Below are 23,514 nucleotides of genomic sequence, written 5' to 3'. Positions count from 1 at the left end.
CTGAGAGTCGAAAATGATTCACTTGGCTTTTACAGAGAGTATTTGGTGTCTCAAGAGAAAGGACCTGTCGCACATAGGGAAACCTGCAAATCCATCCAGAATGACTACACCCTTTTGTGGACTAGGACAAGCAGGCTTAGAACTTGGGCCACATAGGTGACCCAGGGTCCTGGGGCATCTAAAGAGCTCAGTTCCAGCTCCAGCCATTCAGTCTTGGGCCCCATCCAGGCCAAGAGATCTCAACAAGGGAGGATTACATTAAGGGAGAGAGTGGGCTGGAGGGATAGGGTTCAGGTGATGGAGGCAGTGGAGGCCTGGAGGGCAAGCTGCTGAACCTAGTGCTGGCTTTGGGTCTGGGCATCCCTGGACTCGGTGGTCCAGTGCTCTCAGGGCAGTCACTGCAGCCAACCTCTCACCCAGGCCAGACCCCTCGCCCAGGCTAGGCCCCAAGCTACCCAGGACTCTAAGCCTACGCCCTCTGAAGGGCAGGTCTGCAGATCTCACTGAGGAGCTGCTGCCTGACTCAGGTGGCTTTGGGTACTTTGGGGGAGAAGGGATCAGGTGAAAGCCTGGTGTCCTGGAAAGTTCTAGAAAACAAGGAAGAAAACAGCATGTCAGAGAGGACCTATCAGACAAGGTGGGGGAGTGTTAGCTGCAGCCTGGAGATGATGGCAGGCTAGGGACAGTGCAACCCCAAGTGGAGAGGGTTTCAGTGTCCTTTTCTGTTTCACTGTGGAGCCTACAGATGGAAGCATTCCTATCTCTCTAAGCCACATCTCTTTGCTCTGCTTCATTTGCATTCCAGAGAAAATATGGCTTCAGCCCTGTGGCTATCTCTAGAGCAGTTGTTCTCAACATGAGGGCCACCATCCCCATAGGGGTTACATATATGACATCCTGCATATCAGATATTTATGTTATGATTCATAACAGTAGCAAAATTACAGTTATAAAGTAGCAACAAAGATAATTTTATGGTTGGGGGTCACCCCAACATAAGGAACCATATTAAAAGGTTACAGCATTAGGAAGGTTGAGAACCACTGCTCTAAGGCAAACAAAGTGGTTGGGCTCTGGCCCTGGGTCATCTGACCTCCATTCTTGAGTATGTGTTCATCCCTGAGGGCCTGGTGGCTTCAGGCCAGTTCTTAAGCTTCTGTAATAGTATAAGGTAGATGGCTAGGGTCACCAGTACCTTCTAGGCCTGACATCTGTAGCAAGAGGGCTAGACACCATTCCAGTCAACCCTTCTGCTGGTCACCTTTCTACTGTCCTTTAACCTGTGCAATTCTTGTCCACTGGGGGGCAGTTGTTGATCCTGCTTCACTGTCAGGGCCTTCTTCCCACCCAATGCCCCAGGTACCAGCCAGTCTACAGAGAGGCAAAAGTGTGGTTGTTTGGTCCTTCAGAGATGGCCGGTGACTACCTTTATAACTTCAATGTCTGTTCGTGCCCACAGTGTGCCTTTTTAAGGTGCTGCTGGGTAAGGGTCTTTCCAATGAAGCAGCAGTCACTCTGGCTCCCTTGGAAAGGGTTTGCCTTGCTTAATTCTGCACCCCTATGCCAGCACAAGTCAGTCCTGCCTGGGTTGAAGCCACTGAAAGTTTCTAACCCTTTCTGCCTTGCTCTCCTGGTGGTTTTGTTCATCACTTTCCCACCCCTGGATTCCTGTCAGTTTCTCCTGAGAATTGGTGTCTACTTCTGGATACCCTTGGCGACCAGAGGCTCCCGACAGGTGCTTGCCTCTGGACTTGCCCTGTATCCTTCTTTTGTGGAATGCTTTCCTCTCTCCTTTAGCCCAGGTGCCCTCAAGGTGTCATGGTATGGAGGAGGAGCTGGGATCGACCCTCTCTAGGTTGTGAAACCTACCCACCCCCACTCTGCCAAGAAGAGGACTGTCTGCCCTCCCAGAACCCGGCAAAGGAAGGGGCTGACTATATTATTCTAGTCTGAGGTGGGGACAGCCATTCCCAGATGGGGGGGTCAATTTAAAAAGGCACACTGTGGGCGCGAACAGGCATTGAGGCAGTACCTGAGGCCAGGCGTGGAGGGGTTAGGGAAGTCTTGGATCCAGTCTGGTCTTCCTGTTCTTCAGGAGCCTTCTGTGGGTCCTGAGCTGGAGCTGGAACAAGCCTTTCCTGCTGGAACTCCACCTGCCTGTGGAGGAGACGACTGAGGCAGGAGAAGGCAGAGCTGCAACCACGTCTGTCTCAGACCCAGTGCCAAATGGCCATCACACTGGGATGGATCTCTAGCCTTTGGTCCCTTTGGCCACCATGGGAGACCAATGGCTGCTCAGCAAAGGAAACTTCCAGCCCAGATCCCTCCCCCCAAGACAGGGCAAAAGGTGGTAGGGTTGGCAGGGTAAGGGACACCAACCGCAGGCCAGGCTCCCTCCAGGCCCGAAGCCCAGTCATGGCCAGGTCACAGCTTTCTGTAGGGTCAGGCCTTGGGGTAGAGGGGTGGGTGGCCAGATCTGGCCTATGTGGGGGCAGCTGCTCCAGGGGTGCCCATTCCTAGGGAGGGAAAAGGCTGCTGTGGGGACCCTGACCCCAGAGTGGGAGGGCCAGAGCATGGACATGCCAGTAGTCCTGAACACTGATGTATGATGGGGGAAGCTCTGGGTAATGGTCTACCACAGGGTGAGGGCAATAGGAGATGGTCTACTTTGGGAAGGAGGGCTGTAGTCATATGTGAGGAAGGCATACCTGGTACTGGTGTCTACGTTCCCTCAGGCCTTTGGTGGGGTTCCCACAGAGAACTTGACAAGCACCTGAAGAAGAGGATGTGGCTATGCCTGGTTTGGGGTCAAGGTACTTGCCAGGTCAGCTCTGGGCCAAATAGGTTTTAGTTACCATGGGTGAGGCTGCTGGAATGGTCTTCTGTGGCTGGATTCTCAGAAAGCAGACCTTCAGGCAAGGGGACCTCAGGGACCAGCAAAGACAGAGCCCATGGTTGGGTCTCAGGCACAGGCAAGATTGGGTCAAGTTTCCGTATAGTGGTTCCATGGGAACAATCTGTCCAGGGTCAGATCCAGAGATCACTGGGCTCATTATAGACAGCATGTTTCAAACTCAGACCACAGAACACAGCCCTGTCACTCAAGAATCTGTGTGACCTAGGGACTGGCCTGTGAGGGTTCCTTTTCCTTCCTGAAAGACCCTCAGGCTTATACCCTCCTCTTCTTCCACATAGGAAAGGGGAAGCCAGCTGGTGCTGTAATGGGAGTATCCTGATCTGGGGTCAGTCTGCGTGGTTCTGCAGACAAGGAGTTAAGGCTGGGAAAGGGAACAAAATGCAGCCACCCATCTCTGCGAGGCCTGGGGAACTAGTGGAGGTCTTTTGCTCTGGGGTTGAGTGAAGCCTGTCCTCTTAGGGAACTGGTAGAGGCCTGTCTTCCTGCAGGACTAGGGGAGGTCTCCTCTGGAGTCAGAGACTGGGGCATAGTATCGAGGTCCACAGTAAGTGTTTGGCATACCCAGCCGAGGGAGGAGAATGTCAAGCACGCTGCCTTCCTTGATGGCCTCCTTCACCATCAGCCAGTCCTGATTCAGCTTCTGGGAAGCAGGCAGGTTGGTGCATGTGGTGGGTATCTCATCTAGGATGTGGAGCTGGGGGATAAGCTTCTTTACCTCTGCCCTATAATTGTAGTCCTGGGGTGCCTAAAGGGTAGAGGGAGGGGGACGGCAGACCTGGGTCTGGTGGGCCCTGCAGGCCAGCTGGTTGCTGGGGCTCCCTCTTCCAGACTGCTATGGTGCAGGACAGAGGAGACAGGGTAGTGATACTACCTCATCCTACTGGAGCCTATGGGTACCTTCACCCTCCAAGCCCATAGCCAGGGTTCAGGGATGCCCTCTAATATATGGAACTGATTATGGGTCAGTATCAAGCAGCAGCTATTGAGGTGGATAGTGCACTTGGAGCATGCGTGGCCTTTGTGGGGGTGCAAGTAGATTTACCTGCTGCAACAGAGCTTGCATATGTCGGATACTAAAAAGTTAGGCTGTTTAGGCCTCCAATGACAGAAGGGATAGCTGTTAAGGAGAACAAGCTAAAAGGCACATGTGGGCCCAGAGGTTCCCATTCAGGGTAGGGGTATCCATCCCAAATATATGCTGACTGGGTGTTCAGCACCTATACCTTGTTGGAAGGGCCAGGGTCTGGCTTCAAGCACACCAGATTCCCCTCCAGTGTGAGTGTGGCCAACCGTGGACACAGCTGCAGGTACCGCATCTGCCCCAGGTCTTCCACATTGTTGCCCTCAAGGTCCAGCACCTCCAGTTGCTCGAGCAGGCACAGTGGGCTCAGGTCTGAGATGTTGTTGTAGGAGACATAAAGTTCCTGAGGACCACATGGGGGAATCTTAGCTGGGGTCTGACTTGATCTCTGTTCCTTGTCCCCAAGTGCTACAGACTTACCTTCAGTGCCAAGAAGGAGCCAATGCCATCCAAGTCAGTCAGGCCACAGCGAGCCAGCCACAGCACCTGCAGGTGGCCCAGAGAAGTGCCCAGGTCTCTGCAGAAGGCAGGCAGAGTGGTGTGATGGTTAATCTTCAGGGTCAACTTGACTGGATTTAGAATCACTTAGGAGACACATTTGGAGCATGTGTCTATGAAAGCATTTCCAGAAAGGTTTAACTGAGGAGGAAAGAGCCACCCTGAATGTGGGTGGCATCTCCTCATGGGCAGGGATCCTGAAGAAAAAATAGGGAAAAGGAGAAAGCCAGCTGATTGCTGGCACTCCCTTTTCTCTGTTTTCTAATCTGTTCAATGTGAGCAAGCTTCCACGTCCACAGATATGAGCTGCTCCTGCTGTCATGTCTTCCCTGCCATGATGCTGTAACCCAAAAACCATAAGCCAAAGAAACCTCTCTCCCATTAAGTTGTTTCTTGCCAGGTATTTAGCCATAGAAGCAGCAATAATTAACTACTATGAGTGATGGGTGCTGTCATGGGGTTGAGGGTTCTGTCTTTAGCCAAACTACCACCCACTTAGGCTGCCCTCAGGTGCAGGGATAGTTGTGCCTTTGCTTGTGATAGCTTCCAGCTGGTGTGCTCCAGCTTCTTCTCCCTGCTCTAGCATCCCAGGCAAGGTTAAAGTGTGTCCCTGGAGAGCCCATGTTTGTGGACATAGAGGTCCCTGGCATGTGGAGGCCCCTTCTCAAACACTTGTTCAGCACCCACACCTTTTTAGAAGGGAGAGGGGCCAGCCTGAGGCATACCAGATTGACCATGAGGAGCTGCCTTCATCCTGATGCCTTGATGCCTATGGGCTATTTGTACCTGCTACTTGTTGCTGTCCATCCCTGTCTGGCTTATTGTACCCATGGGGCCTCTTTTCCCTGCAGTGTACACAGACAGTGTGTTTGAGGACCTGTCCTTGCTCTTGCCTGCTGTGATGCTCTTCTTGTATCACTGAACTGCTCTTTGCCTCATAGTACAATTGCCACCTGACCTCAGGCTTCATCAACTGCCGCTATTTTTCCATGGCCCTAGGTCTTTTTGGTAAGGACTCATCTACCATGTTGCCTGCATGGGCTTGTTTACTGCTGCTGCTCTAGGCTATATATTTTCTTTAGTCTTTGTCCTTCAGTTGCAAAGATTCATTCAGCATTTACCCTATCAGTTGCCTTAAATCACCATGCTTTCTTTTTAAAACTCGTGTGTGTGGGGGTGTGTGTGTGTGTCTGTGTGTGTGTGTCTGTGTGAATATATTGCACATTTGTGCAGGTGCTCATGGAGGCCAGAAGACGATTATCAGATCCCTTGGGGTTAGAGTAACAGATGTTGACAAGTCACCTGACATGGGTATTGGGAACAGAATCTAGGTCCTCTGAAGAGCAGGTCATCTCTCCAGCCCACCTGAGTGTTTGAGATGATCTAACACTGTAGTCTAGGCTGACCTGGAACTTGAGGCAGTTATCCTGTTTCAGCCTCTCAATACAGGTACCTTCATACTAGCAATCTCTCTCTCTCTCTCTCTCTCTCTCTCTCTCTCTCTCTCTCTCTCTCTCTCTCTCTCTCTCTCCCCCCTCTCTCTGTGTGTGTGCGCGTGCACACACTTGTGTGTATGTGTACTCATGTATATGACACCATGGCATTCATGTGGAGATTACAGGACAACTTGTTAGAACTGGTTTTGTCCTTCCTTTGTGATCCTATTAAAACAAAATTTACTTATTTATGTGTGTGTGTATCAGAGTGTGTGCCATATGTGTGAAGGTATCTTGCAAGGCCAGAGAGGTGTAGACCTCTACTCAGGAGCTGGAGTTAAAGATGGTTGTGAACCCCCTGACTTGAGTGCTGGGATCCAAATTCAGGTTCTTTGGGAGAGCATCAAGTGTTCTTCACTGCTCTCTCTCTCTCTCTCTCTCTCTCTCTCTCTCTCTCTCTCTCTCTCTCTCTCTCCTCTCTCTCTCTCTCTCTCACTGCCATGGGCAGTTAGTTTTAGTTTTCATCTGTCTGTGGTAGGTCACATTGGTTTTCTGAGGGGTTGCCTTTACTTTGTCTTGTCCCTGAAGCGTTTTTTTTGTTGTTGTTGTTTTGGCCTATTCCTTTTCAGAGCTTGCCCACTTCTTTCTTCTTGCAACCTGTAGCTCAGAAGAGTTAACATGATTGGACTGAGCTTCAAGGGAGTCAGGCAACTTCCATGTCTTTTGGTGGACCATATATCCAGCTGAAAATAGATTCTTCTTGTTGTAGAGGAATAAGTATTAGGAAATAATTAGAGTTTGCCATACTTTGTAATAATAGGAAAAATGCAAAAAGCAAAGCATATACCATTCGTAGAGTCTTACAACAGACACAAAGAAATGTCTACAGTTTTAAATGAACCTATCAAAAAGTTAGACTAGCCTGGTGTCTTACTTAGAGTTTCTATTGCTGTAAAGACACACTATGGCCATGGCAACTCTTATGAAGAAAAACATTTAATTGGGGTGGTTCGCTTATAATTCAGAGGTTCAGTCCATTATCGTCATGGTAGGGAGCATGGTAGCAAGCAGGCAGACATGGTGATGGCTACATCTTGATCATAAGCAACAGGAAGTGGACTGAGTGTAACACTGAGCATGGCTTAAGCAAAGAAGATCTCAAAGCCCACCCCCAGAGTGACACACTTCCTCCAACAAGGCATACCTATATTCCAACAAAATCACACCTCCTAATAGTGCCACTCCCTGTAGGCTTATGGGGGCTAATTACATTCAAACTACCACATCTGGCATGGTGTCATACCTGTATTGAAGTTCAGGAAGCTGAAGGAGACAACATCATGACCTCAGCTCAAGGCTAGCCTGGACACCCTAGTGAGACCCGTGTCATTTAAAACAAAATGAGCTGGGTGTGGTGGATTATACCTTTAATCCCAACACTGAGGAGCCAGATACAGGTGGATCTCTGGGTTCAAGGACAGGCTGATCTATAAATTGAGGTACAGGACAGCCAGGGCTACACAGAGAAACCCTGTCTCAAAAAGCTCTGCCCCCTCCCCAAAATAAAACCAAGTAAGGCACTATGGCTCATGCCTGTATTCTCAGCACTTGAGGAATAGAAGCAGAGACAGGAAGACGAAGAACTCAAGACCACAGTCTGGAGAGAAAACTCGTTGTGTAAGAGCACTGGCTGTTCTTCCAGTGGATGGCACTTCAATTCCCAACATTTACATGGCAACTCCTGACAATCTAAAACCCCAGCCCCAGGGGATGTGATGCCCTCTTTTGGCCTCTGAGGGAACCAGGCATGCACATGGTCATTGACATACACGCAGGCAAAATACCTACAAACATAAACAAACAAACAAATAATACAATAATAGAAAAGGAATTCTAGGCCAGGCTTGGCTATATAGCAAGTTTTAGGTCAGCCTGGGTTACTTGAGACTCTGACTGGAAAAAGAAAAAAGCTGGAGAATTAGAACAACTGTGACAAGCACTTAGCTCAAGGAGAAGGAAAAGTAACAGAAGCCAAGGAGGAAGAGTGAGGTCAAGATAAGGACGAATCTGCTACAATCAGAGAAGGATAACAGGCCAGAGTTGATTTCTAACTGGCAAGACTGATGAAGAGACAGACAGACAGATAGATTGAAATTATAATGCATTTGAAAAGACAATCAAGGTGACCATAGCAGCAATGTAAGATGATAAAAAACAGTATGAAGGAAGCATGTATCAACAGCTTTAAGTCTTGACAAGGTCGGCACTTACAGAACAGAAAACTTGGCTCAAGGACTGGGAGGTAGTAAAGTGGGTAAAGTGCTTGCTCTGCAAGAGTGAGGAACTGAGTCTGAATCCCCTGCAATCACTTAAACTAGGCATAGCAGCCTGAACCCATAGTCGAAGCACTAGGAGGAAGCAGGCAGGGGTTCACTGGCCAGCTTACCTACTAGTTGAAACAGCAAGTGCTGGGTTTAATAACAGACCCGTTCTCAAGAAATAATGTGGATAGTGATATATGAAGACATCCAGTGTTGACTCTGGCCTCCACATGTATACATGGGCAAGAGCACCTGCATATGTATGTGCACATACACAGACACTCCAGCCCTACCATACTACCATCACCATCACCACCACCAACAACAACAACAAAAACCTGATTTGAAAGTAGGACTCTCTTAGTTTGAGCCAAGTTTTAAAGTATGTTATAAAAATGGTGGCAGTGGTGGCACAAGCCTTTAATCGCAGCACTTGTGAGGCAGAGGCAAGAGGATCACCATGAGTCTAAGTATAGCCTAGGTTACACAGAATTCCAGGCTAGCCTGAAGTAGCACATGCCTATGATTCCAACATCTGGGAGGTTTAGTCAGGTTTAGGCAGGAGGATCAAAGTTGCATGACAGGGCTGGAGAGAACACTCAGAGGTAAAGAGCACTGGCTGTTCTTCCAGAGGACCTGGGTTCCAGCACCCACATGGCAGCTCACAACTGTCTGTGACTCTAGTTCCAGGGGATGCAAAGACCTCCTTCTGGCTCTACTCAGGCATCAGGCATATACCTGGTACACAGACATACATACAGGCAAAATACCCATCCACATAATTAATAATGAAGAAATAAAGATATGATCCAGATGGAGCGGTGGTGACACACACCTTTAAATCCCAGCACTTAGGAGGCAGAGGCAGGCAGATTTCTGAGTTCAAGGCCAGGCTAGTCTACAGAGCAAGTTCCAGGTACTACACGGAGAAACCCTGTCTCAGAAAAAAACAAAACAAAACAAAATAAACCAACAAAGAACAATCCGGTAGTGTTGACATTGGGATGCAAAGATAACCATTAAAACTCATTAAGGGGTCAGTTGGAGGGGCTGTAGAGATGGCTCAGTGGCTAAGAGCATTGGCTATTCTTCCAGGGGACTCGAATTCAATTCCCAGCACCCACATGGCAGCTCACAACTGTCTGTAACTCCAGTTCCGGGGGTTCCAACATTCTCATACAGACACACATGCAGGCAAAACACTAATGCACATAAAATTTTAAAAGGGGGGGGGTTAGGTGTGGTGATGCATGTTTTTAGTTCTAGCACTTGGGAGGCAGAGGCTGGCAGATCTCTGTGAGTTTAAAGTCAGCCTGGTCTACAGAGTGAGTTCCAGGACTGACAAGGCTACACAGAGAAACCCTGTCTCGAAAAACCAAAAACCCCAAAATAAAACAAAACAAACAAAAACCCACCACCATCACTAACAAAAAACTCACAAAGGAGGAACACAGCATTAACAATACTAAAGGGGGAATACCAGTTATATCATCCTTGTGAAAGACATTGGGCACATGTTAGTCAAAATCAGGATTAAGCTAAGGATAGCTGCTCTCACTGCTGCTGTTTAAAAAGGTTCTGTCAGTCGGGCAGTGGTGGCACTTGCCTTTAACCCCAGCACTCAGGGAGGCAGAGGCAGGTGGATCTCTGAGTGTTCGAGGCTAGTCTGGTCTACAGAGCTAGTTCCTGTACTGCTAGGACTGTTACACAGATATACAGAGAAACCCTGTCTTGAAAAACAAAACAAAAAACAAAAACAAAACAAAACAAAAAAAAAGCTGGGCAGTGGTGGCACATACCTTTAATCCCAGAACTCAGGAGGCAGAGTCAGGTGTCAGGCAGATCTCTGTGAGTTTGAGGCCAGCCTGGTCTATAAGAGCTAGTTCCAGGACAGGCTCCAAAGCTACAGAGAAATCCTGTCTTGAAAAAAACAAAAATAATAATAAATGAATAAATAAAAAGGGTCTGTCTACCAGGTCCTGACAAGTACTATAAGGCAAGAAAAAAGAACAGCGTAAGGGTTGGCAATGAGGAGGCAAGACTGTTATGTGCTGATGTGCAGTGCTGAACTGTGTTTGTGAGCTGTGCAGAGTGCAGATACAGAAGAAAACAGGAAAACCAGTAGTGTTTCTGCCCACTCTCTCGTTCTTCCTCTGCTGTCTCTCCTTTCTCTCTTTTCTCTCTTCCTCTCCTCTCCTCTCCCCTCCCCTCCCCTCCCCTCCCCTCCTCTTTCCTCTCCTTTCTTCTTTGATGTGGGATTCCCCTCCGACAAATTGGCACCACCGTGGTTGACTACATCCACGTAAAACCTAAGAAAGCTTGGAAAGGAATTCTAGACACAAAAGAATAAAGTTAAACATGGCTTCTTGGTAGCTGGCATTTTTTTCCCCCTGATGGGCTCTGTTTGCTGGCTGCAAGCAGAAGTACCATGCCTACTTTAAGACTTTAAGAGAAGTCTTTCTGATTCAGCATTAGCAGAAAAAAAGGAAAAAAAGAAAGAAAGAAAAAGAAAAAGAAAAAAAATCTGGCACAGCTTCTTTAAGAAACAGTGGTTTCTTGGTTCGTGATAGTTGCATGTACACCTCTGGCTCCTTCAGGAAGCCAAGCAATTAAATAGGGTCTGTGAGCAGCATGCTACAAATTGCTTAATGGTGACACAGACCCACTATAACCCTGGAGCTGGGGCAATGTGCATGGCTCTCAGAGGCAGTGAACATGCCTCCATCATATTGGACTGGACAGAGCCAACAGACAGTGCCACAGAGTTGGTCCTAGCCATGCCCACTTAGGTTTTAAAAGAAGAAAAAGCGCTCCTGGTCAAAAAAATAATTACAGACACACACATAATAAAGACAAATCCAGATAGAAAAGAACTCTAAATGGGTCACAGTGTTGGATAAATGTATGTAGGCTTGAGAGAGGAAAAAGAATATAGACAGTTAGAAAGTAAATGGTTTTTTAAAAAATAAAAGTCTTGCCAGGCAGTGGTGGCACACGCCTTTAATCCTAGCACTCGGGAGGCAGATGCAGGCAGATCTCTGTGAGAACAAGAGCTAGTTCCAGGACAGGCTCCAAAGCTACAGAGAAACCCTGTCTTCAGGGGCTAGAGAGATGGCTCAGTGGTTAAGAGCATTGCCTGCTCTTCCAAAGGTCCTGAGTTCAATTCCCAGCAACCACATGGTGGCTCACAACCATCTGTAATGAGATCTGGTGCCCTCTTCTGGCCTGCAGGCATACACACAGACAGAATATTGTATACATAATAAATAAATAAATATTTTTAAAAAAAGAAACCCTGTCTCGAAAAACCAAAAAAAAAAAAAGTCTTTAAAAAGATAGAGTACAGACAGTCATGGATTAAAAGTGTAAAGAAAAATAAGTCACATAAAGATGAAAAATACACAGAGTCTGGATTATATATATTATTGTTTTTCCTTTGAATTTTTTTTTTACTGTGAATGAGCTAAGCACAGAGAGACACTTCATTGCATGGGCTGCTAAACTAAACCAACATATATATAATGTATACAATACTCTGTCTGTGTATATGCCTGCAGGCCAGAAGAGGGCATCAGACCTCATTACAGATGGTTGTGAGCCACCATGTGGTTGTTGGGAATTGAACTCAGGACCTTTGGAATAATAGGCAATACTCTTAACCACTGAGCCATCTCTCCAGCCCCCAACTTATATATTTTAAAGGTATCTTGACTTCAAAATTTGGGTTTAAGGATACGTTGCTTTGGAAAAGAGGTTCTGCCTTTGTTTCCACAAAAGATGAGAACCTGTGGATTCCTTCCAGGCTAATGGGGTTTGATGGACCAAGACCCACCAAAAGGTCTCTGTGAACCCTCACCCCCCAAAAAATACTTCTTCCAAAGTAGGAAGCAGCTTGGAGAGAACTACACCCAAATTCCCAAATATTGTTTTTAAATGTTTGTTTATATTTAAAGGAGGGTATAGACATGAATGCTTTTCATTGGTATGGATTTTGGTCTATGGATACAAATTTAAGGTCAATTTTGTTATATGTGTATTTATGCTCTTGATTAAGGTATTGCTTTTGTGCAGCTCATTTAACAATGTAATGTATAATTAAGAAATATAGGTTAGCCGGGCGGTGGTGGCGCACGCCTTTAATCCCAGCACTCGGGAGGCAGAGGCAGGCGGATCTCTGTGAGTTCGAGGCCAGCCTGGTCTACAAGTGCTAGGTCCAGGACAGGCTCTAAAAAAGCTGCAGAGAAACCCTGTCTTGAAAAACCAAAAAGAAAAAAAAGAAAAAAAAAAAGAAATATAGGTTAATAGATAATCATCTATAATAGTTAAGCTTGTAGTCACGTTAGTTAGGTTTTCTAGATATATATAGAGATATTTCAATTAGATAGATAATCTTCAAACCTTTCAAAGACCTACAGAATACGGCATTTAAGAACTTGGGACTTTTCATGACAATGAGACACATCTGCTCCTGACAGCACCAATCTACTTCAAGAGGATAATGGGCATCAAAGAGGCTTCTCATGGAGTTTGGTAACCATTTGGGCAAGAAACTGCTCTTGCCTGGACTGCCTGATGTTATGCTGTATGAATTGGTCATGCAGGACCCACAGAAAAATGACTGCTGAACTTGCTTAAAGGTGAGATGATCCTTCGGGGTTCCTGCTTCATAAAAAAGTCTGCCAAATATTCTGCAGGACACAGAAGAAAGTGACTGACAAACTGCCAATATAGACAGAACTGTCTTTCAAATTTCCTGCTTCATGGAAAAGTCTGCTAGATACTATGGGCCTGTAGACTGAAGATGGGTGCTCCAATGGTACAGAAGAACTTTGAATGACTGTCCAGGCAGTGAGATGTCTCTGTCAATTCTAGAGTTTTAGAAGTTGTTTACAATGTACTTCCTGTTTACTTAGGTAATATTGTATCCTTCTGGAGTCTTTGATGGAGTTGAAAAATAGTTATAGTTTTCCTTAGTTATGATAAAAGATAAAGTAGATAAAAATATTGTAACTATAATTCTTGTTTGATAATTGTTTTGTTGTATGTAATCTTGCTATGTTAAAGTTAAAACCTTCCTTTTTATTTAGACAGAAAAGGGGAGGTGATGTGGGATTCCCTTCTGTATGCTGCGAATACCATCAGTTAATAAAGAAGCTGCTTTAGGTCTATTGCAGTGCAGAATAGGGCAAGGTGGGAGTTCTAAGCAGATAGAGGAGGAGAGAGCAGGCAGAGTCAATCAGATGCCACAGATGCACTGGAACCTTGCTGGTAAACCACGAGCTAGGAAGAGTCTCATGTATCCCAGGCTGACCTCGAATTCAATGTATATAGCTGAGGATGATGTGTATGTATCTCTCACATGCTGGGCTACAGACATGCACCACAATGCTTGGTTTGTATAGTGCTGGGGATCTAACCAAAGCTTTGTCCACATAAGCAAAGTACTCTGTTTACTGAATTTTCAGTCCAGTTTCTGCCAACTAAATCTTTGCTATGTGTTCCTTCCCTCCCTCTCTCCCATCCTTCCTTTCATTTTTTTTGAGATAGGATGTTATTCTGCAGACCAGGCTGGGCCAGAATTCACTCTGGAGCCTAGTCTGACCACAAACTCATGGCAATATATCTTCCTCAGCTTCCTAAGTGCTGTGATTACAGCTGTGGACCACCTCACCTGGCAGTATAGTATTTCTTCATATTTTCAATAATTGCCAAAAAAGAAAAAAGCAATGAAAAACCAAAACAAGATGGCATTTACAACCATAGTCACTGTGCAGTATATAGGAGTCTAGTATCACCTGGTCCTGGGTCAGGGGACTGGTGGGTAGCTGGTTGGTCCACCATAATTCCCATCTCCTAGATACTAGCTGGGGAAGAAGAGACTGTGACAGATACAGTTCTTACCAGCAGTGTGGAAAAGGGTTCTGAGGATATCACCTATACTGTTTTGGGTAAAGCCCCTGCTGTAGATGAAGGTGCCCCCCAGGTCACATTTGAAGCCTTGGCCTCTGGAACCTCAGAGCATGACTGTATTTGGAAACAAGATCACTGTGGCTCTAGTTAGTCAGGATGAGGTCATGTTGGCGCAGAGTAGACCCTATAAGTGAAATGGGGAAAAATGGACATACTAGAAGAGTACCATGGGAAGATGAAGTTGGAGGTTGATGATAGCTATAAAAAACAAGAATGATCAGTACATGCAGACAGTGGTCAGACTGGGCAGATTTCCCCTCATAGCCTGAGAAGGAACATCCTGCCCTACCTGCATCCAGCCCAACCTAGGCAAATGTACTGCTGAAGCCCTTGTGTTCCTTTGTTTATGTTCCTATGAAGTGGCCCCAGGAAAATGGTTGTACTCTCCTAGTCACCTCTGTTGAAGGCTGTAGTAACTGCCCGTGATAGCGCAGGCAAAGTGACAAAGGGTCCTATTTCACCCATCCCGGGCCTTTGCTGTGAGTCTGACTACCGAGCTGACCCACCCCAGGACTTCCTGTCACCACAGCAAGCTGGGGATGGTGATGTCTTCTCACTGGTGTGTCCCTGGGCTTTGCTCTAGAGTAGTATGGAATCATTTCTCTAGTTTAGGCTGATAAGAAATAAGCTGATGTAGTCTTTTGTGAGCATGCTAACTGGCACACTAAAGAGAGCAAATGTGAAAACTCCATTTAAATACACAAAACATACTAATGGAAAGAGGTCATATGCATGGACGTATTTAACTTAACAAGTATGCCCAAACTAGTACATAAATCTTTCTAAATTCCAGGTTTAAATCCACAAAAGATTAGCAGGCACAAGTGTCCGAAGCCCACTGGCATGACCAGGTTATAAGATTGAAGCACAAGGATAAAGAAGTGCTCAGGAGAGTCAGGGTCAGCCTGGAGTAAGGGCAGCAGAGGAGAGCTAGCTCAGACTCAAGGTATACAGGTAAGATGGCACTGAGGTAAGAGAGCAGCTAATGATCCAGAGTTCCTAAACAAAGGGCTCTGCACAGGTGGCCATCTCTAGGCTGAAAGGACATACTGCAAAGTAGAAAATGCACCAGATAATTCCTGCAAATCAACAAGAAAAGAGAATACATCCTTAAATTAGCACATGGTACAGGAATCAAAATCCAGCATCTCTAGCAAGGACAGAATGATGAGCAGTGGAGTGTATGAAGCGGATGCATCCAAATAATTTTTAACAGTACCCAGTTATCTATGGAGTATCAGAACATGTAAGTGGGGATTCACACACAGTGGCACTGCGTAAAAGATGCTTGTCCCAGCCCTGCTAGCATAAAGCCATTCATTTGGTGGCAGCTCCAGCCCATGTATTTAGAACATCTCTGTGTATGTTGGTGGTTATTTTCAGGGGCTAAATTATCTCAGCTTTGGGTGAAATGACAAACTACATTGAAATTATTTTCCATCTCTTCAGCACTGCCTGCGATTTTAATATTTAATGCTCATCTTTGCAGCCATCTACGTTACAGGAGCAGTTTATGGGATGCTGTTATTCAGTTTCCTGTTACAAATGTTTGTTCATTTTTAATCATTACAAGGTGGTAAACACCAACTAGCCTAGCTGCAGGATTAGATAACAGAAAGAACTCAAAATTTCGCTGTTTTTCATTGTTGTGATCAAACCGCTGAGGGTCTTTTCAAAACATTTGTGATCTGACTGTATTTCCTGTAGAATTATTTTGTTTTAAGTACTATTTTATGTTCCTTTTTTTCTTTTTGTATTTCAAGACAGGGTTTCTCTATGTAGCTTTGGAGCCTGTCCTGGAACTCACTCTGTAGACCAGACTGCTACTCAAAGAGATCCGTTTGTCTCTGCCTCCCTAGTGCTGGGACTAAAAGGCATGCACCACCACCTCTGGGATTATTTTTTGTTTCTTAAGGTTTTCATTGTTTTAAGACAGGCTCTCATGTGTTCCAGACTGGCCTTGAACTCACTATCTATGGAGTTGAGGATGACTTAGTGTGAGGTCACAGGCCTGTACCACTATACCCAGTCTCATTATTTCTTGGTTTTATATTATCTTTGTTTCTCGGTCATATTTTCATCTTTTATTTGTTTGTTGTTTGTTTTCAGGGTCTCACTGTGTAGCCCTGGCTGGCTTGGAATTCACTTTGTAGACCATGCTGGCCTTGAATTTACATAAATCAAACTATCTTAGCTTCCTGAGTGCTGGATTAAAGATATGTGCCACCATTCCCAGCATCCTTTATTTTATTTTAGCTGCCTTTTAAAAATATACCTTTATTGTTCTTTGAGAAAATTTGTTTACCCAGACCTAGAAACTTCTCTTGTCTTTGCCTGCAGTTGTACATGCATCGTCTTTGCTTTGCTGAATTCTGTTTAGTTAACCAGCAGTGTAAGGAAATCAACTGGGAACAACTGGATGCTACACTTGGAGTCCAAGTCAGATAGTTATAAACTTAAGAGAAAGAGAGAAAAAGACAGTGTGTGTGTGTGTGTGTTACTGTGGATTGAATCCAGGACTTTGCTCTACTAACTGAACTACATCCCTAGCTTCTTTCTAAAATTTTAACTATAATTTCTCTGCCTTACACTTCTAGGTTTGAGGCAGCAGCATCTTCATAAGCACCTTTGTTCAAACTACCAGATACAGTCTGCTATTCTCTTACCTTTGTTCTTTTTTTAAAAAAAAGTTAAATTTATTATGTATACAATATTCTATCTGCGTGTATGCCTGCAGTCCAGAGGAGGGCACCAGACCTCATTACTTATGGTTGTGAGCCACCATGTGGTTGCTGGGAATTGAACTCAGGACCTTTGGAAGGGCAGGCAATGCTCTTAACCACTGAGCCATCTCTCCAGCCCCTACCTTTGTTCTTTCTAGTCCAGTGGGACAGAACCACAAGGTGGCCTTGCATTTTGAATGCCATCTTTTAAGCTAGTTCCTAAGAACTCTGAGAACACCAAGCTTTCTTGACACTTCAGTCCCTGATCAGGAGATACATGTTCTGCTGGGTCTGGTTTCTAGTGGAGGGTCAGCTTGGAGGCAGCTCCTACCTTCTCTTCTTCCTAGGGGCACTAGCCATTTCCTTCAGCTCCTGGTCCTTAGGGTGTAGTTTATGCCTGGGTTGCAATGTGAGGTAAGGGAGTTCCGGAGCCTCCAAGTATAGACTGGTTTGGGCTATCTGCCAGAAACCCCTCACTTTGCTGAAGGTTGAAGAATACACTTGGCTTATCAGCCACAGCACCTGGTTATGACCACCTTGACCAGAACCCTGGCTTTGGCTTTTTTGTATCACTCTCATATGGTAGGTGCTTCCCCCTGAGGATGAGAAGAGGGACATGCCTCACTGCAGGGTGTCAAAATAGGAGCCAGATACTCTAAGATACTTTGAAGGCGGGACACCTGGAACCCACCCAGAAAGGATCCTACCCTGGAGTCTCCCCTCCCTCCCTTCCACGGAGCCCACACCTGAAGAAATGTCTCTAAAACCATTTGATGGCAGCCTTCACCCTCCAAGGGTCGACAGGGTGGAGCAGAATCTTGACAGTAGGGGCAGCCTGCAGCAGCTGAGTTCCAGGCCCAGCCCCTGCTTGCCCTAGACCAGGCTCTCACCTGAGGGAGCCCAGGCAGCTGTGGTTCAGCTTCAGTTGGTTCAGGTTAGGGAGGTGCACTCCTGTGGGCCACAGGAAGGAGAGGTTGGCCTAGCCCCAACAATCCTGCCCACCTCTTTGTAGTGCTCCCCACACCCCCAAGAGGGACTGTTCACAGGCACATGGCCTTTTGATGGGACCGATTCTGTGGGGCCTCTGCAGGAACTGGCCCAGATGTCTGAGCCTTCTCTCCCCTCGCCATGTAGGGGTTGCATGTCCTTCCACCCGTGTGCAGCCTAGCACAGGTAAAACAGGTGTAGAAAGGTGACCACACTGGCAAGGACCTGACTTGAAGAAGGGAAGCCAAGTTGGCATGGATAAGGTAAACCCTGAGCACATCCCCTCATTGATCCCAGGGCCTGAAGTACCCCTTTGGAGGTCTTTCAACATGCAACATTAGGTAACAAGTCTCAGGAATGCCCTGCCAGTGTCCTGCACAGCCTAAAGCTCTAGGGCCCCATTCTCAAAGCTTCTTAGGGTGAGACTCTGGCCCTAGACACAGAATCCCTGAATGATGTAAAGAGGTGTATAGGATGTCCTAGAAGGCCCCAACAAAGAGCTGGTGCCCCCTGATCTCACAGGTGCACAGAGATACTGCACTGAGCTGTCAAACACTTAAAATGCAAATTGAAAAACAAGCTAACCGGGATTGGAGGTGTTTAACTTTACTGGTAATCAGAGAAAAGAAAGAAAATGCACAACTATCCTGCACAGCAAGAATCTTTCCTGTTGGGATGGCTGGTGAAATCTGAACAAGGTCTGTGACATGGATAAGAGTGCTCTATCAGTGTCTTTTCTAACTTGGATCATTATACCGAGAGTATTTAAGATAATGTTCTCCCTAGGAAGTAGTAGGCACTGAAGCATTAGTGAACAAGAATATGGTTGCTCAGATTTAAAAAACAAGTGTCTCAGAGGTAATGTGTGTGTGTGTGTGCGTGTGTGTGTGTGTGTGCATGTGCACAAGCATGAAAGAGAGAATGGTAAGATTTCTGCTGTAGCAATTGCAGAGGGGATTCTGGAGGAAGAGTACATAAGGGATCAATATAACATTTGTGCAATGTGTCTATAAATTCCAAATCCATTCCAGATAAGTTCTGGGAGTACCTTGCATGGCAGCATAGTACCTTTGCTATTTTTCCATATTGGTACTGGTGTTTGGGTGTGGTCCTTGGAAAGTCCTTTCGGAATATGTACCCTGGGCTAAAACTTCTAAGTGGAGTATATGTCTTATTTCTACAATCCATTCTTAAGGAAAGGGACATGCTGTCCAAGGTGTTTGCTAGCTTTTCATTTACAACCAGAAAATACAATTGGCTCATGGAAAGGTCTAGTTGTGACAGTCACAGGGGCATGGGTGTGACTGGCGGCTCTCACCGAAGTTCCCCAGGCTGTTCTTACGGGTGTCCACACACATCTCCAGCACCCTCACCAGTTGGAGGTCATCTACCTGGGCCAGGGCCTGCTGCAGAAATCATCAGGTGTCACTTCCAGTTTTCTCCATGCTTTTGGCTGAGGACTCTGTAAAGGTGCCTACTGGAGCAGGTGGCAAATGTTCCCCTGCCTCATCCAGGTTGGGCTTGCAATAACAGTTTGGCTGGTGGGTATGACATGAGCAGAGGTGGTAATTGACTATCAGGGAAGGGCCTGCCCTTGAGGTGCCAGTCTCCAGGTGAGACCTTCATACAGATTCAACAATGCAGTTAGAGTCCAGAGCCCTGGTCAGCAGCACCCAGCCACAGCATACCTGGACCAGAGGACACACAAAAACACTCAAGCTGGAAGTCAAGGGGTGGGGCCCTACTCGTCTATCTGTTCTTGTAGATGGGCAAGACCTTTTTGTATGTGAAATGTAAACATGATCTCTCAGGATCCTGGGCCACACTTGCTACGGCATCAAGGGACACCTTGGGGGAACACATGCAGGCTAAACAGTTATTCTGAGGAGGTCCCTGGTGATACCAACTACCATGATTCTCTCCTTCATAGTGGTCAGCCACGAGTCGGTAGCAAACTCTAAATCCTGGGAGCTTCAGGGTTGTCCAGATGGACTCTACAAAACCTCAGGACTCAGGGATGCGGTACACTAATAAGCTCTCACACTGGATGTGGAGAAAATTCTTTACCTGATGCCAATATAGCCAGCATCAAGGACAGATCCTACCTCAGGCAGGTTGAGAGGAGACTGAGGAACTCTAGCCTTGGGAGGGGAGCCATGCGCCATGACCAGCTGCCCTTTCAGCATCCCGATATGCCACCTCCTAGTTCTCCCTGTTGCAACATTAGCTCTTGAATAAGAGGCTTCTTGTCTGCTTGAGCACAGGCCTCAACCAATAGTTACGGAATCCTGGCCCAACAGTGCCATCTGTGATCTCAATGCCTGGGGATGCTTGTGTCACTTGGGCTGCTGGCAGGGACCCTACTGGTGGAAAGGTAGAGATGCCTAGCAGAGGGAAAGCTGGATGTCAGCAGAAAGGGTGCTAGGATGCCATCTCATGCAGACCCATGGCGGAGCCTCAGGCCCAATCACTTACCAGCCGAGCAGGGGAAAGGTGCTCTTCCACCTGCTGCTCCCTGTGGATATCCCCATGGCTGCCCCGTCTCTTGTTTTGTGGGCAGGGGTTGTTTAGGCCCTGCCAGCTCAGCTCCCGTACCCGGATACTAGCTGTGCCTGGCCGAGGTCCCTGGGATCCATCCCAGGCTGGGTCCATCCACATCCAACCTGTTAGGAGAGGCAAAGAGCCAAATCTCCTAGTTTACAAGGCTCTAGTTCACATCAAGGGCCCACAAAGCCATTAGGTCAACTCTCACATCGCCCCACAGCCCAGCCTGACATGGCCTGGCCTGAGCCACTTTAGCAGTCTAGATAACTGGACAGCACATGTCCGTTCCCCTACTTTCAGCTCAAACTTCCTGCTTGTGCTAATAACTTCTCTCCCTTTCTTTCTACATGTTGGGGGGGGGATGTAGTTAACTGTTTTATAATTTGTATGTGTATGTGTAAATGTGTGTGAGCATATGTGTGCATGCACGTGAAGGCCAGAGGACAACCTTGGGTGCCATTCCTCAGGTGCCATCCTTCTTTTTTTTTTTCCTAGTCTTTCGAGACAGGGTTTCTCTGTGGCTTTAGAGCCTGTCCTGGAACTAACTTGTAGATCAGGTTGGCCTCGAACTCACAGAGATCCACCTATCTCTGCATCCCGAGTGCTAGGATTAAAGGTGTGCACCACCACTGTCTGGCTTTTTTTTTTTTAATCCTTTGATAAAGTCTCTCACTGGCATGTGGCTCACCAAATAGGCTAAACTGGCTTGCCAGCAAATTCCAGGCACCTGCCTGTCTTTGTCTCCCCAGTGCTGGAATTACAGGATCACTTTACCATGCCTGGCATTTTATATGTGAATTCTGAGGACCAAGCTCAAGTCTTCATGCTTACAAAGCAAGCAATCTACTGCCCGAGTGATTTCTCTAGTCCTTTCATTCTGTATTTGTTTCCCACAGTGTCCATGCAATGAGTCCTGGCTCCAGTCTTTGCCATCCTGGGCTTCACAAAGGCTGTGAGTTGGGGCTTGAAAAAACAGTTCAGTGGTTAAGAGCATTTGACTGCTCGTACAGATGACCTGTGTATGATTCCTAGCATCCATAGTGGGTGGTTCACAAATTCCTGTAACCAAGGGATCAGATGCCCTCTTCTGGCCTCTGTGGTACACACACACACACACACACACACACACACACACACACACGCACGCACGCACGCACGCGCGCACACATATAGTAAAGAATATTGTTTTAAAGTTGTAAGACTAGGGATACTGGACAAGATGCCTATATGGACCAGCAGCCAGCTGTTACTGACAGTTTCCTGGGCTGCCCCAGATCTGGCTGTGGATCCTTCTTCATTAATGGTCTCTAGGTCTCAGGACCTAGCAGACATTCCCTCCAACCACCCACTTCTCTGGCTGAGGCCCCACCTGCAGGTTCCTGGCTCCTGTTGTAGGTCAAACATCCGGGCAAGAGGGCCACATGTGTCTACATGTAATACCTGTAAGAGAGAGTTAGATTAGCTTCCTGGCTATGTCAATATGCTCTGTGGCACCTGGTTAAGCCGGCCAAAATCAGCTCAGAAGCAAACAGGTAGAAGAATGGAGTGCTGTTAGCTGGGGGCCTGGTCCCGAACCCCCTGTGAACACTTTAGTGGTGGATGAGGCTCAGACAATGAGGAAGACAGTCAGGGTCCCTCTACGTCACCTAGTGCAAACTAAGACACCGTCCTCACCAAAATCCTGCTGCTTCTTCCACTCCTAAAGGGGATGCTGGGTGTGTGGTTCAGAATCTTCTGTAGGCCCACCTCTCCTGAACTCCTTTCCATACCTACGGAGTTTTTTCAGGTGCCTCTCTACACCTCCATCCAGGTTTGACCGATCCCAAACTTCTTCACTTTTTACTGTCTTTACTTAGAAGTAAGAGTTGTCTCCTTCCACTGCACTTTATGACTTATTACTTACTCAGTCCATTGTGTCTGCCCCACAAGATGTAGGCCCCACTCTTCGGCCCAGGTTTCCCTTAGCACAAAGGACATGGAGAAGCGGTACCTAGCTCTCACCTGAGGGGTGGGCCAGGGTGCCCAAGTCCTGGGCGCATCCCTGGGCCCCTCCACCGCGGGGCGGTCGCTCTCTTAAGTGAGGGCTTTCTTTTTTCCACCGCGGAGGGGTTGCGGCCCTGGCGCCATGGCAACGGGGGCGGGGTCTCATTTGAATATCCAAATATTCGTAAGCCGCGGGCATCCGGGGCCGCGGCAAGATGAGCCCCGCCCCCTAGCAACGGTTGCCGGGACACGCGGCAGATCCGGTGGAAGGGCTCCCCAAAGTAAGGGAGGCAAGCCGGACTGCTGAACGCAGCGAAGACACGCACAGTGGTCCCGAGAGCCGCCCGTGAGGGGCTCTGGCAGGCTCCGAGCGGGCTATCTGCCTGTTGGCCGCATCGGCCGAGCCGAGCTCGCGCTCCGGACGACACGTGAACGCGTGCCCCCAGGCCTCCATCGCCTGAGTAAAACCCTGTCGGTTTTCTGAGGAGGACGTGCTTACTCGTTTCTTTGAAATTTCAGAGTGTTAGAAACATTGCGTCTGACACAGATGTACCCTACTTACTTGAGTGGGTGGAACACTTCATTCGCCCTAATACCAACTTTTCTGACTTTCAGGGTCTTTCTTCAAATGGGAGCAAGTATGAGCTGCTTCAGGATTGGGACCTTGAGTTTTATTTTTTGGAGGGGCGGGGTCTTCTCCAAAGCACAATGAGCGCAGTGTAATGACCCGACGCTGCTCCGGGATGGGGCCTTCGCTCCACCTCGGCCTACGGGAACAGGCAGCTCGGGGTTCCGGCGGACTCTGCCTTCCTCTGGTATCCGGCGTCCATGGTGCTGACTGTCCCCGACACTAGGTGCCCACCAAAATGACTTTTCCGTTCCTTGGGCCTTTGGGCCTTTGGTGAGGGTGCAGGGTGGGAGCTCTGTGACAGGCCCTGCGACCGAACCCGAGCGTACGCCAGTTTCTCTCCGGAGGAATCTCGGGCTCTTTAGCACGGGCTCCGTCACTCTCTTCCGCACCTCGGAACTAGGCGTAGCTCCTTGAGTGCAGTAC

At 47.4% G+C, this 23,514-nt stretch overlaps 1 protein-coding gene across 1 annotated transcript; it reads right to left on the bottom strand.

The window, feature by feature from the left end:
• Nucleotides 1-15: 15 nt before the first annotated feature.
• Nucleotides 16-23,501, bottom strand: Lrrc56 (leucine rich repeat containing 56). Its single transcript, XM_038340647.1, has 13 exons — nucleotides 23,023-23,501; nucleotides 21,847-21,917; nucleotides 20,409-20,596; nucleotides 19,252-19,339; nucleotides 17,837-17,897; nucleotides 4,419-4,515; nucleotides 4,141-4,341; nucleotides 3,479-3,662; nucleotides 2,856-3,017; nucleotides 2,709-2,773; nucleotides 2,380-2,516; nucleotides 2,033-2,157; nucleotides 16-587 (listed from the first exon to the last, which is right to left on the bottom strand). Exons 3-13 carry the CDS (start codon nucleotides 20,589-20,591, stop codon nucleotides 259-261), a joined length of 1,632 nt encoding a protein of 543 aa, XP_038196575.1. The 5' UTR covers nucleotides 20,592-20,596; nucleotides 21,847-21,917; nucleotides 23,023-23,501; the 3' UTR covers nucleotides 16-258.
• Between the last annotated feature and the right edge of the window lie 13 nt (nucleotides 23,502-23,514).

The sequence above is a fragment of the Arvicola amphibius genome, chromosome 1 (genome assembly GCF_903992535.2).
Source record: "Arvicola amphibius chromosome 1, mArvAmp1.2, whole genome shotgun sequence".
NCBI classification, from domain to species: Eukaryota; Metazoa; Chordata; class Mammalia; order Rodentia; family Cricetidae; genus Arvicola; species Arvicola amphibius.
The sequence above is the reverse complement of the archived record's forward strand: the minus strand, read 5'-3'. Positions and strand labels throughout refer to the sequence as shown.